The 13829-nt window shown below is 48.8% G+C and overlaps 1 protein-coding gene and 1 long non-coding RNA gene across 11 annotated transcripts in view; one reads left to right on the forward strand and one right to left on the reverse strand.

Annotated features, from left to right (window-relative positions):
• ZC3H4 (zinc finger CCCH-type containing 4) overlaps nucleotides 1–13829 on the forward strand; it is a 40627-nt gene that overhangs the window by 2201 nt on the left and 24597 nt on the right. For 2 of the 10 annotated variants that reach the window (XM_059153168.1, XM_059153167.1), the window contains exon 3: nucleotides 1436–1531. The exons of 6 other annotated variants lie outside the window; for them this stretch is intronic. In XM_059153168.1, coding sequence (XP_059009151.1) covers nucleotides 1436–1531 — 96 coding nt within the window. Of the gene's footprint in view, nucleotides 1–21; nucleotides 210–1435; nucleotides 1532–13829 lie in introns of those variants that run through there. 2 more of the 10 variants (XM_059153169.1, XM_059153174.1) reach the window with 2 other exon arrangements.
• LOC131818576 (uncharacterized) lies at nucleotides 208–8913 on the reverse strand. The gene is made up of 3 exons (XR_009348884.1): nucleotides 8602–8913; nucleotides 1164–1315; nucleotides 208–530 (listed from the first exon to the last, which is right to left on the reverse strand). It is a non-coding gene; the product is annotated as an uncharacterized LOC131818576 (long non-coding RNA).

Genomic DNA, 13829 nt, shown 5'->3' on the forward strand with positions numbered 1-13829 from the left:
GTATCGTCCTGGGAATCGCAGCCCATCGCAGCCTGCTTCCAGTTCAAGGAAATAAACAGATTAGCAAAGGTCTGTGCGCTAAGCCCACGTTGGGCTTCCGGGCCCTCTCTTGGGGGCAGGTGCATTACTCAAAGGTGCTTACACGCTTTATTCGACCTCTAAGGAGTTCTCTTATGTCAGAAGTGTATGTCTTACAATGGGTTGGGATGGTAAGTAGCCTCTTTTATTGAGTAATTCAATTATCTCCCTCTTTTTGTCCCTTTCCTGCCTGCCTTCCTCCTGCCTTTAGACCAAAGTGATGCTTGAGTGAATTTATATGTTCAAATCAGGATTCTAAACCCAGTTGAACCCTTTAAGACTTGCACATCCTTTTGATCTTTAGTTTTTTTAATTTGTCGTACACAGTTTTCTCAAAGGAAAAAAAAAAGCGTTACTGTAACGTGACAAAAACTTACGTAAAAGGCCCATGTTTTCAAGCTCTTGGTATCCCTCTCTCCATTTCTGTCCATTGCTTTGTCTCCAGCCTTCATCTTTGAAGAAAGTGGATACTTCAGGTCCATTTGTAGGAGACGAGGTTAACTAAATTTGGTTTATGATACTTGCATTCGAGTTAAGGTCCTCCCTCCCTCCCACTCCCCCCCCCCAAAAAGATTGTGGTTCAAGTAGATCCAATTTGCTCCTTTTACTCCAATGTCTCTTATGGTGATGGACGTTTAAATTAAGCAAGTCATTTGTAAGTACTGTTTAAGCACCAAATCTGTAACGCGTGTCAAGCCCCAATCTCCTCTCTCTGTCTCCACTGTTCCTTTGTTCGAAAGCACATGCCTGACCGTGAAAAGTTGATGCAAACACGCCCAGTCATGGTGGAGAGAACACTTCCTCCAGCCCCCTGCCCCCCCCACCAACACATACAAGATAAAAACAGCAACAGAAATGACTTGCAGAACCAAATACTACTTCTGATGTGTTTTACAAGCATAAGTTCTTCCGTTAAAAAACAAAACACGTTGAAGTTCCATTTTCCATCTTGCCCACTTTGGGTCCCTGATGTACTTTGGTAGTGAAAACTTTTTATTAACACACAGCCCAGTTTTCCCCTCCGAAAGATCCTGTTTCCTTTTTTTTTTCCCCCATTCTTAGGAGAAAAAAAAAAGTTCACTTACGTTGGGATGAGGAACCGTAAACTGCAATTAAGTGGGGCCACTGGTTTTATTCTTTTCTCTCCATATCCTCACAACCTAACTGCTATGAAGTGGTGATCTTAGGTATGTAAAACAAGTTGTGGGAGGAAGAAGTGTCCACACAGTACAGTATCCTGCAAAAAAAAAATAATGTCTGAAGCACAAACTGAACACACGATCAAGTGCACAGGGTCAGCTGAAAACGGACTGCATTTATCTGAAGTTTTCCCTCCTTAGTGAAATTCCTCCTCCAGGAGCCAAGTGCAGAAACTGGATGCTAACAGAGGAACCTTCCAAGTTTCGAGGGCGACTAAGTTGTCGGAGGATGCTTGTTTAACTTTACTTCTTTTGTAAGTGAAAATTTTAGCAGTCATTCATTGAACTTAAAAGTATTATCCCAAACATTTAGAGAGTACTCAGGCATATCAACACAAGGGTTTATTGTTTTTTTTCCGTTTTCAAAGGACTCTCCTCTCCTGAAAACCAAGAAGCCCCAGTAATTATGTCAAACTGTACTTCGATAGTCTTTGTTTTTGAAATGTCACAGTACTGCCTTTTTTTTCCCCCTAAACTGATGTACCAGTACTAGTTAAAATTCAAATTAATGGATGTTGCAAAGAAAGAGAGAAAAAAAAAGGGTGTCACTCAGAATCCCTGATTTAACAGCACCTCTTAGACACTTGAAATCTTTAAAATTGTTATATTCTCTGGGGAGAAGCTTAATGGGAAAGCAAATTAAAATATCCTGGTAGAAATACAACCAATTGTGACCCTGAAAACAGGGATATTCTGGTCCTAAAACCCCTTCATTTTTTACTCCTCAAATTTGTTCTTCAAAAGAGAATGAGGATTCCCCCCCCCCAACAGGGCTTTCTGATTCACAGACTGTCCTCTATCTTCCAGATTGGGTTTCTATTTGCTTGGAAGGTAAAGTTTTTGATTCTTGACAAGTCAAGATTTTTAAGTATAGTGAGCTATTCTAGAAGGACAACCCTGTGGCTTTTGCTTGGCCAGGAAGGTTGATCCCAAGGGGGAACTTCTGCACCTGTGGAAATGAAGGCTTTCCCAGCCATTGGCCTACCTGGCCCATTAGAGCTGAATGGTTGACTCTGAGTTTGTTTCCATCCAGTTGAATGTAGACAATTCCGTATTGGGCTGACTTAGTAGTTTATCCTTAAATAATGCCTCCACTTCTGCTCCTTTCTCTTAGATCTTTCCCCTGCCCCAGTAGGGGAGGGATGGATGTCTCAGGGTGGCCTTATTTGCTGTTCCACTCCGCTAGGTTTTTGTGGCTTTTAAGTCCCTAGAACCATCTTCTAGAAGCCAGGTCCAGTTACGGCAAATACTTGCCTGGTGAAAATTACTAATTTCCCACCTCTGTGGAAAGCTCTAGGTTTTGGTCCCTGTGGACGAAATTGTCTAGTACCAGAACAGGGGGTTCTGACCCTGGGGTAGGAAGTTGAGTGACAGAGTCAGGGCAAACAGTGAGTGAGTGGCTGCGTTTCTAAGCGAGCAAGGTTCTTGCCTGTACCTTGGCAACAAAGCTTCTGCCACAGTGGAAGACAAAAGGCTGATTTCTGGGGTTCCTGGTAGTTGGCATTTAGGAAGTTGATTCAAGCCTCTGCAGGAGCCGTCTGCTCATTGGTAATGGGAGTCTTGTCAGAATCAATGATTTGAGGCTGGTTTCATGATTAAAACCAACTGGAAAGAGTGAAAAAGCTGCCTGTTTGGGTGGGCCTCTAAAGTTCATTTAGTTAAGTCCAAAGTAAAACCGTGACTGTCGGCGGGGAGCGAGACTTTCCCGGATTGGGCTTTCCAAATTTATCAGCCACATCTTTGCGATGCAGTGATTTTGCTCTGATGGTTGCCGAAGACAGCGGTCCTGGAAAAGGGGTGCAGGGTTTCTTAGCAATGGTAGGAGCCTACGTGGGCAATTTTCACATTTCTGCCTCAATCAGTTGATGACAAAACGAAGACACGGGCCCGCCCTCAGTTCATGTAAACCCAGTCACATCCTGCTGTTGGAATAATTTTTTATTCCAGTACAGGACATTTGCTGGGAGCGTAGTTTGTGTCTCTTGGCGAAATTGCTCAGAATAGAGAATCTGTCTCGTACTTTTTTTTTCCCTCCGTGTGTATTTTATTTACTTATTTTGCTGCATTCATATCTGTGTGAATTGGTGACTCAGCTCCTATTTGTAAGGCAAGTGGTGACATCTGAACGTGGGAGGTGGCAATAGGATAGGAAGGAACAGTGTGGCCTTTGGAGACAGATAAGGTTGTGTTCAGGCCTGGCTCTCCCTACAGTGGGCACTAAGGATAACGGCCGTTTCTCAGGGTCACTGCAGTCAAGTGGGCATACATGGACACCCGCACAATGCCTGGCATTCAGCGAATCTTGGTTTCATTAGCTTTTTGCTGTCCCTACTAAAGGAAAAAAAAAACACCTGAGAATTTATTGTCTGGTGTGTAAACAGAAGCAAGCCTAACATCTGTGTTTTTGAGGGAAGTCGGTTTATCTTCCAGCTCAGGTTTCTGGCCAGTTTATTTCATTGCAGGGAGCAGATCGGGGTGGAAACTTTGTGGAAACCATCTTAAAGCATGTCTTGCTTTCTCAGCGCCCTTATTACAGATGCTGGAACAGCCTGGTATCTTGAGCTTTATGCTGATGACCTTCCCGTGTTCGTTTTTGGCAGTTAGGATCCGTACTTGTGCTCCGACTGTGGTAGGCTTCCTGAGAGCTGAGCGCACAGGGCTGTAGCACCTAACCCACTGCTCACTGGTCTCATCCCCTTAATCTTAGTCCTTGACCATCGCTCTTTAGAGTCTCCAGAAGGCAGCAAGGCCTGTCCCAGCTCCACAATTCCCCTGCCCCTCCGTAATTGGGCTGAGTCAGTCAAGGTTTTGTTCATTCAGCAGTCAGGCTTGTCCCGTGCTTTTCTTGGAGCAGAAAAGTTTTCAGAGTGTGCAGCGTGCTCTTCTCTCCTGGGGACTTTATTTAGATTTGTTTGGGCAAAGGTTGTTACTGCCTGTAGCAGGCCTCGGATTTCCTTCCCGTGTCTGACGCCTGCAACTTCTGGCCACGGTCAGGGTCAAGGGTTTGCTGCCCCTGTGGCAGCTCTCAGTACCCACCTGAGAAGAAAGTGCCTTAAAAATGAACTGCAGGGTGAGGCTGAGTGGCTGGGTCACAGGCTGATCCACCAGTTCGCTGAGCACCAGATTCCCTTGTCCCTGTCGTCCTTGTCAGTGGTCCCGGAAGCCATGAACTCCGGAAGCATAAAGCCTAGAAGGGCATGGGTTTCCATTTGTTTCCTCTAAGCTGGGGTCGGTCCCCTTCTGGAAGAGAGGTGATGGGGAGCGGTAGACAGCGTGGATGTGATACTCGTGAGTCATTGACTTAGTCTTCCCAAAGATGTGACAGGGTCTCTTGTCATAAGAAGGGCAGGGATGACCTGCCAGGGACCTTCAAAGTGCTTCCAGTGTGATAGCTCAGCCTCAGCCCTACGCTGAGAATGAGAATTGGAAACAGAAATGAAGTCACTTGTCCAAGGTCACAGAGCTAAGGGGTGTGGAGACAGAGTTAGAATTAGAACCCTGGGCAGCCTGTACCCAGACCCCAGCTCTCTACCCAAATGCGTCTTGGAGCTGACATTTTCAAACTGCGGTGTGCAGTCATTAGTAGGTTACAAAGTCCCATGTATTGATTTGTCTCCTGCATTTGAAACACAAAGAAATGAGAGAGGATCGAAAAAAGCAGAATGCGGTGGAGTTTTAAACCCTGAAACATTCTGAAGACTAGTTTGAGAGGAATGTAAAGGAGGAGATGCGGGTCAAGGTCAAAGTTTAAAAGTCACTTCTGATAGGACAGGGGTGGAGAGAATGTGGCTCTCCCATCAAAGCCTGCCCACCTGGCCTTTTTTTTTTTTTTTTTTTTTTTTTAATTCGGAGTAAAGTTTTATTGGAACATAGCCACGCCCATTGATTTATAAGGTCTGTGGTTGCCTTTGTGTTGAACAGCAGTGTTGAGTTGTTGGGACAGAGACTTTGTGGCCCTCAAAGCCTACAGTATGTACTCTTCGGCCCTTTAAAGAGAAGGCTGCTCCCACCCTCTGCTGTGATGCACCTACTACCTACCCAGCAGCTGCCGTGATTTCTGTCGTGGTGGCGGTGGTGGTGGGAAGGCATGCAGGGAATACAGGTACTCCTTTAAAGTTGGTCCCGACTTGCTGGCCCAGTCAGTAGAGCATGCATCTCTTGCTCTTGGGGTGGTCAGTTCGAGCCCCACCTTGGGTGTAGAGCTTACTTTAAGTTATTTAAAAACAAACAAACAAAAAAGCATGCCTTAGAGAGAGAGAGTTGTGTTGTCCCTCCATGACCCTGTAGCTCTGTCTGCCCTGTGTTCCACTCCTTCCACTGCCCATAGAGGCCCCGAGCCTGGCCTTCCGAATCTTAAAATTAAGGGATTTTCATTTATTAGAAGTAGCCGGAAACTTCTTGAAGCTAGTGTGGAAGCCGATCACAGCTGACCCATCCCTCTTAGGGCCCGACCCCGGGGAGCCGGGGCAGACTTGAGTGACATTGGCTCGATGTCCTTTGCAGGTGGCTTGGGTTATTGCTCTCCTCATTTTCCTAACAGACACGAGGGTTTAGGTTTCCTTGGGATTCCAGGCCCTCCCTGCCATTGCGGGGCACACCAGAGCAGCCCCAGGGACCTTAGCTTCTTGGCAACAGAGGTGGGCCCCCTCCCTGGGAAGTGCTTGACGGCTGGTCACTTTGACGTGTAGGCTTTTGTCCCCCTCTGGCCTCTTGGGGCCCTCGAGAAACACTCAGCAAATGAGTTTTCCATTAAAGACAAGACCTCCATCACCTCCTTAGAGTTTTACGGTGATCCAGGTTACTGTCCAGTGTCCGTGTTGATGCAGCTGGCCACGAGGGTGTGCAGTGCTGAGGTTGCTGCTGTGTTTGTGTGGAATACATCACAGGGGCCCAGCCAGTCTGAGCCTGGCCCTGTGCTGCGCCCTTGGAAAGTCAGGTGACTGCCAGCCTCTGCTGTGCCCTCCGGGAGCCCACAGTTGCCTGGAAGTTCACAAAGCATTGCGTATGGGTAATTGCAGTTCTCCTTCAGCTCTTGAGCGGTGTGTGAACACAGAATCTTAGTCATCCGAGGCCCAGCTTCTTTTGAGTTGAAAATACATCCTTTGTCTTAGTTGAACGTACGTTGAGTGGAACCAAACATTTCTCCAGAAAAAGTTACAGACAAGAAGAGTCTTGGTTCCCTAGTTCAGTGATTTGATTTTCCTTTCGGGAATAATAGAAATCAGACCTCCTTTAAAAAAAAATCAGGCCTCTTTGGATGAGAACCAGCATCTTTCCAGCTGTAAGCAGTCTAAAGTATGGCTGGTGTGAGAAGGTGATTAGGAAACTGTTGTGGGGAGCCTTGGTGGCTCAGTCATTTAAGTATCTGCCTTCAGCTCAGGTCATGATCCCAGGGTCCTGGGATGGAGCCCTCCATCATCCCTGCTCAGCGGGGAGCCTGCTTCTCCTCCCACTCCCCCTACTTGTGTTCCCTCTCTCACTGTCTCTCTCTGTCAAATAAATAAATAAAATCTTAAAAAAAGAAAAAAGGAAACTGTTGCCGAGAAGCCAGTTTCAGAGATTTATCTGACAGGAGGAACTTGGATCAGAGAGAGATCTTTATCAGGAACAGGAGCCGTGTTAAGAGTGGGAGTGGAGTGGAGCCGCTCAGGCAAAGGAAATGCCCCTTGGTTCCGTAAGACTCCTCCGGCAGGCCAGGTTTTTTCTCAATGGGTTTGAAGCTCTGCAGAAATGCTCCAAAAGAGTTTGTGTGCTTGGACTGACCCTAGTACGACGCTGCACCCTTTGGGATGAAGCATTCCTTCTGGTGTTGGATGATTCGGGAATTTCCTTCTCTGGGATTCCCCTTGCTTTCTGTCCTTCTGGAGAGAAGCCCCTTTACTTGGGTTTTGGCTAGGATTCCTTGGACCTTTCTGTGTCCTCATTCCCTGAACTATCCAAAGGCTTTGGTCAGAGTTCTGAATGTCTCAGTTACCTGTATTTGATGTTGGAAGGACTGTATTTGCCTCGTGTCTTCACATAACAGTTTTTCCTCCTAATAGAGGGAAAATAGAGGTTTTTCTCCTAATAGTTTTTCCTCCTAAAGACTTATTCTGGGCCAGGGTAGTGCTAAGCACTTGAGTCACATGGTCTCAGGGAATTTTTCCCGTGAGGATTCATCTGTTTCAGAGGTTCTGTCTTTGCCTTCACTTGGCAGGTTTATTTATTTATTTATTTATAAAATATTGTCTTTATTTACATGAGAGAGGGAGAGGGAGAAGCAGACTCCCTGCTGTACAGGGAGCCTGACCCAGGGCTCAATCCCGGGGTCGTGACCCGGGCAGAGGGCAGCTGCCCAACCAACTGAGCCACCTGGGCGCCTCTCACTTTGCAGTTGAAACCCCCCCCCCCCCCCCCCCGATACAAGAGTGTTAAGGACCTCGCCCAGTCTTAATATTTCATTTTGGCCTTTCTTGGGATACTGTTTCATTTAATCCATTTTCTGTGCATCAGTCTTATTTTTGCCAGCCTAGTTACGAATTTCAGGGCAGAAATTTTGTCGGTTGGCCCGTTGAATTAATTCTCTTTCAGATAATTTCTAATTATCTCAAAGGTAGAGGTTCTGAGTTGGGCCTGGAGCCGGAGAGCCCAGGACTTGGTCCAGTTTTGTTTCTTCCTGTCTTGACCCTACAGGCAGATTTCTTCTCTTCCAGCCTCTCTGTAAAAGGGCATGCTGAGGACCCACGACCCATGTAGGTTTGTTACTAAGCCTTGGTGTGAGACAAGTAGACGGGAGCTCAGTAGTATGGGACCTGGCTTGGAGGTTGCTAATACAGAATGTTTGTAATGAATACTTCCTACTGCTTTTGGTGTCTAAGACCCTCATGTATTCAGGCAGGTTTTGTCATTGTGGAAATCAGGGCAAGAGGTAAGGACTTGATGAGGAATGAAGAAGCCTCCCCCCACCCCCTTTTCCCTGACCCCAGACTCTAGCTCTCTGCTTTCCTTGACAACCTCTCCGCACCTTGCTGAGGTGTTTGTCTTTCTTTCTTTTTTTTTTTTTTTTATAACTTACTGTGGAAGTTTTCTGGCATTTTCATGAGAGAAGGACCATCACCCACCCAGTTTCAACAGTTATGTACATTTTGCCGGTTCTGCTTCGTCTCCCTACATCCTCCATCTGCCCTGGGTATTTTAAAGCAGATCCCAGATTTCACCTCATCCCACCTGCAGAGTCTTCAGCGCATATTTCTAGCTTAAAGATCTTTTTAAAAATAGAACCACAAAACCGTGATTCTCTCTAACAAGATTAACAGTAATTACTCAGTATCTGAAATACCCAGACCTGGTTCACATTTCTCGGTTATGGCGGTAGGTGTGTTCCTGGCTGAATCCCAACCCCGGGCAGGCTCTTCCACTCACGTTGTTGAAGTGGAGGACTCGGGGTGCTGGTGGTTGTCAGGCTTCTCTTCTCCCCTGCTTGGTTTGTGCTTGTCTGCTCCGGTGAGGTGGTGTCTGTGATGTGGGCATGTTACCATGTTACCATGGTGTGATGTCACAGTCTCCTGCGACCCCACCTGAGAATGTTGAGGGAAACGGAGACACAGCCCATTTGTTCTCGATTTCTGGTTGATGAACCTAGGTAGTAAGGACACTGAAAAACATGTGCAAGACCCAGAGGCTTATTTCAAGAATTTCCTGCCTCTGAAAATCCCTCAGTGAGGTTCCTCCCCACCCCTGGGGCTGTCCCACCTCCTTGTCAGTGGAGGGAAAGGCTCTTTGCCTTCACTCCTTCCTAGTAAACAACTACCCCACACGTCAATTTGGGGACTTTGGGGACTTCTGCGTTTAGGCCTGTCGTTAGACATTTGAAGAGGCAGAGCCTCCTTGTAATTTTATAATTTTGTCCCTAGTTAATAGGTCATTCAGAGCCTACCCAGGCAATTTGTTGAGCGCTTGGGCAGTTAATGATCATAACCCTGACCTTCACATTAACCTAGCCGTCTCTTGTCAAGGGCTCTCATGATCTTCAGGTAACAGCCACTGTTCCCATGAGTTTCCACCTTTTCTTTTCTTTTCTTTTCTTTTTTTTTTTTTTTTGGGCGCACTCCCCTCCCCCATTTTATTTCGTAAACCAGATTGAGCCACAAACCCGGGCGCCTTGCAGCTTCCATCCAGATCTCTTGTCTAGAGAATTTCCATGTTGGGCAGCTTCGTTTGTTTTTGTTTTTGTTTTTTTAATATTTTATTTATTTATTTATTTGACAGAGAGAGAGAGGGAGGGAGAGCGATTACAAGCAGGCAGAGAGAGAGAGGGAGAAGCGGGCTCCCCACTGAGCAGAGAGCCCGATGTGGGACTCAATTCCAGGACCCCAAGACCTTGACCCGAGCTGAAGGCGGAGGCTTAACCCACTGAGCCACCCAGGCGCCCTTTTTTTTAGGGGGCCACTTGGATACTTTAGGGTCAGCCACTTGGTTACTTTCTCTTTCCAGCTAGATCAGAGCTGAGGAAGATGTTGGTTTGTCAGTTTCAGCAGCGGGATTTGTCGGGAGATGATTGTGCATGCGCGGTGGGGCCAAGTGAAGTGGGGACTAGCTGGCCAGCAGTTAGCGGTGGCCCCCAAGGTGGGGGGGGGGGACGCTTTCCAGTGAGCATCTGGGCCAGTTCAGAGTTATCCATGCAGAGGCACACTCATGGTAGCTGGTTCTTGAAATCAGTAGCTGCTTTTCATTTGGTAGTTGGTACTTTTCTCGTGTCAAGGGCTTTACCCGTGTTATTTCATTTAACCCGAAAAATCCTTGTAGGTACCACAGTTATCCCATTCCACAGATGGGAAAACCAAGGCTAAGTTAATCGTGCGCTGCTAAGGGAACAAGCAGAGCTGGTTGTCACTCGGCTGGCAGGACAGAGCCCCGTGCCCGAATCTGTAGGCTGGTGGCTAGGGCCCGCCTACTTTGAATCCTGAGGTTTCTTTACCCAGTTCTGTTTTGGCCAAGCCCATGGTGTATGATGAATTCAGCACTCTAACGTGCCCTGTGGAGTGGCCAAATGGGCAGTCCTTAGAATGGGCGTCCAGATCTGGTCTTTGACCCGAGAGGAGGAGCTGGCTGTCACCAGCTCTGTGAATGGAAATTTAAATGCCCTGGAAGCTTTGGTCCAGGAGGCACGAGACTGCTCTGACCCTCGGCAAGTCGTTGGCCTCTGCCCATTCCCTCCTGGGTGCCGGTTCCAAGGCAGTCCCCCGGCTTGGTTGGCTTCCCGTCCCTAATGGCCCTGGCAGGCCAACCCCAGGGCAGCCATGCTGGGAAGTTGCCAGTCCAGGCTCTGGGAATAAGGTCGTCCCAGCTCCGGCTGACGCCGCAGGCTTTCTCCTGCATGCTGGTCTCAAGAGGGTTTGGCAGGTCTAGATTGAAATGATTAGCGCGACGGGGCTTCCCCCACTTTTCTTGAGGGATTATGTCACACTCTATTAGGCGCGCTCCCTCGGTGTTTAATCCCACTCTGACATGGGTTTTGCTGGCTGTCTGGGAAGTGGCACCACTGAAGCCAGGCTGCTGTTTGTGGAGACTGCTTTCGTGCAGGGTGTGTCTGTGCCCCCCAGGATTTCTGCCCCGGTCCCAGCGGGTTTGGTCGTCTTGTCTTTTTTTGTCCTCTTTCTCCTCTTGAAACAGATCCCGTATTCATGCAGGACATTGGGCGGCGAGTTGTGAGTTTCCCGTGGTAGCATAGGGGTGACCCTGCGGGTGACCAGAGGTCAGCCCAGGGCTCTGAGAAGCTTGAGAGCACTGCATGGCCGGATGGTGCCGAGAATGCACACTGGTCACTGGAGTGTCCCCGTCTCTGTCCCCTCCAGTCTCCCGTTTCCCTTCGTAAGTCACCACCTGTTGGTTTTTATACTGTGTATTTCTCAGTTTCTCCCAGGTCCGTCTCAGGAAACAAAGTTCTGAGTATTCACCCCCATTTTATAAACAGTTGTGTGCTAGATTGTCACTGAGCCCAGGTGTCCCGGAGGTGTTGGAATGAAGAGACTCGCTCCTTGGCCCAGGGTCTTCATAGGGCGGATTTGAGTGCTGTCCTTCCCTGCTTTGGGAAGTGCTTTGGAATGAAAAGGCCGCCTTCTGGGATCATCCTTGGCCACCATCAAGGCTTTGGAGTTGCTTGAATGGTCTTTGTGTCCTTTCCCCAGGTGTTAGACAGAGACCGGCCTGCGCTGTCCAGCAAGCTGGTGTGTGGCAGGAGGACAGGGGCGGTGGCCCCCACTGATTTTGGGCAGGACCTTTCTCTGCCCTGTCCTGGTGTCCTCCCCCCGAGTGGGCGGGGGTGAGGGAGTGTCTGGGCTGTCTGCTTCTGACAAGTCCCTTCACCTCCTCTCCCTTTGAAATCCTCCTTTCTGGAAACAAGAGGGTTGAAGGGGTCTTGCTATTGGAACCTTGTTTTCTGGAACCGGGGCTTCTGGGGGCCATTCTTGTCTTCCCGTGTTCCCTTCACCCCTGCTTGCCCTGGGCTTCTGGGTAATTTTCACCATGTCCCTCTGCCCTTTTTCCTGTCCAGACTATTGTCAAGAGTGATGCTCTTTTTAGCTTTTCTTCATGGAAGGTCTGCCTATGTTTCTGGTTTGTCTCTGGGCCTTCCTCTGCTCCGTAATGTCCATATGTGTTGTCTGGCCACATCTCCCTGTGTTTTCTCCTGGGGTGTGGCGACTGGGCCTGCCCACGGTGTTCCAGCAGGAACATGCATCATGTTTGCTCCAGTAATAATACCACCCTCCCCGGGGTGTCCACAGCTCTAGGCAGCAGGGAGTGTGCCAGGCTGCCCTTTAACAGCCACTCCCTCTGGCTGGCTGGCTCACAGAAACCAGTTTCCCCAGTTGGTCGTACTTTGACTAAGGGCAAGGCCACTGCAGCCCAGGCAGCTCTGTCCCACACCCTGTTCCGTAGGCTGCACCCAAGCCCCTGCCAGAAGGTGCCTCACTTGTGAGGAATGCTGGCTCCTCCCAGCTTTGCTCCACATCTTCCTGTGGGTCTGACTCCCCCACCCCCCAACTTGGCGGTTTGCAAGGAAGCCACGCGATGCATCCATTGGTCACCTTCCTGTCTTGTTTTCCTTTGAAACATCAGAGCAAATTTTGTGTCCTGCACTGTGTCTGTGGGAGCTGCCCTTGACCTCTGCTGGGGTATCTGAGTTTGGGACCACTTGGGTTATAAGCTGACCCGACCCCGTTGAATTGGGAATGAGAATAAAGAGAGCCTCCTCTTGTCTGCATCCTTGACATCTGGACAGAGGGGATGGCGCGAGGGCCTCTGGGAGAATCACCAGTGTGGTGTTTCTTCAGTGTGCCCCCTGCAGGGGTACTGGGCGCCCACTCACGTGGTGGGCTTGTTCTCACACTGGCCCCGGTCTCGTCTGAGCAGTGAGGTCTTTGCTGCCTGGATTCGTTCCGTTGTGGGTAGCCATTTGGGTCCCAGATTCGTTACGCCACTATTTATGTTCTCTCCATCTTCATTTGCGGTCTTAATTAATAGAGAAGGAAGGATCTTTCATATTCTCACACATACCCTTCCCTGGTCATACAGCAGGAACTCTGGGAGGTTTTAAAAGATTTGAAAACTTAATTTATTTTTTTTTCAACCAACTCCTGTACTTGTGTACGAGAATGTGTCCGTGGGTTTGGCTAAAAACTGGATTCTTTTTCCAGTTGCTTTTCTCCTTAACCCAATGTATCCCCACACCTTCACCCCACCCTGCAGATAGTTAGACATTTAGAATGTCCTGTTGGCAGTGTCTGGAGAGTGCTCTTATTTTTTCAAGTACTAGGGTAGGGATGCGGGTCACAGGGGGGAAGTGACAAAATTGGGAAATCTGTAGGAAGGGGAGCCAGAAGGGATCCCTGGGTTCAGAGCCGTGGGGTGGGGGGACCCCTTCTGTGGGTACTCTCACAGCTGTTAGGAGAGGACCTCAGGAGGAGTCTGGGACCCTTCCCTTACCCCTTCCCCTTCCCCAGCTGCTTGGTTGCCCCCCCACTCCACAGCATAGAGCTGTACAGCTAAGGGTGTGGCTCAGACTTGAAACCAGAGCTGATCACTCGCACTTCTTTATGGGGCTTTGGTAAAATACATTTCACATCCTCAGGCGCAGTCCAGGCCTGACCATGGGTAGGACCCTGGAGCGTGGGGGCCGCACCTGGTTCAGAGTCACGGCCCTGTCTCCACTGGGCCTCAGCTCCCAGGGCTTACCAGTGACCTCAGGCCACCATGCACCCCGGCACTTGGGGACCGTGGCTGGTCCATGTCCCCTGAGATAAGCAGCCTCTGTGGCGAGTAAGCTTTGGAAATGCTTGAACACAGGGTTTTACAGGTTTCTTGATGGTAAAACATCTGGGAACTTCTGTTAGAGCATTAAGCACTGTGAAGCCCCAGGATGGGACTTTCCTCACCTCATTTGACCACGGAACCTTGTCACCTTTCTTCTTAGAACCCTAGTCCTTTGGAGCACTTTGAGAAATCGTGGCTTAGAGTTGTGCTGGTCTCAGTGTCAGTACTTTTAAGTTCCGATGTGTTGCTCCCTCCCCCCAC

This window comes from Mustela lutreola, chromosome 16, assembly GCF_030435805.1.
Source record: "Mustela lutreola isolate mMusLut2 chromosome 16, mMusLut2.pri, whole genome shotgun sequence".
Taxonomy (NCBI): domain Eukaryota; kingdom Metazoa; phylum Chordata; class Mammalia; order Carnivora; family Mustelidae; genus Mustela; species Mustela lutreola.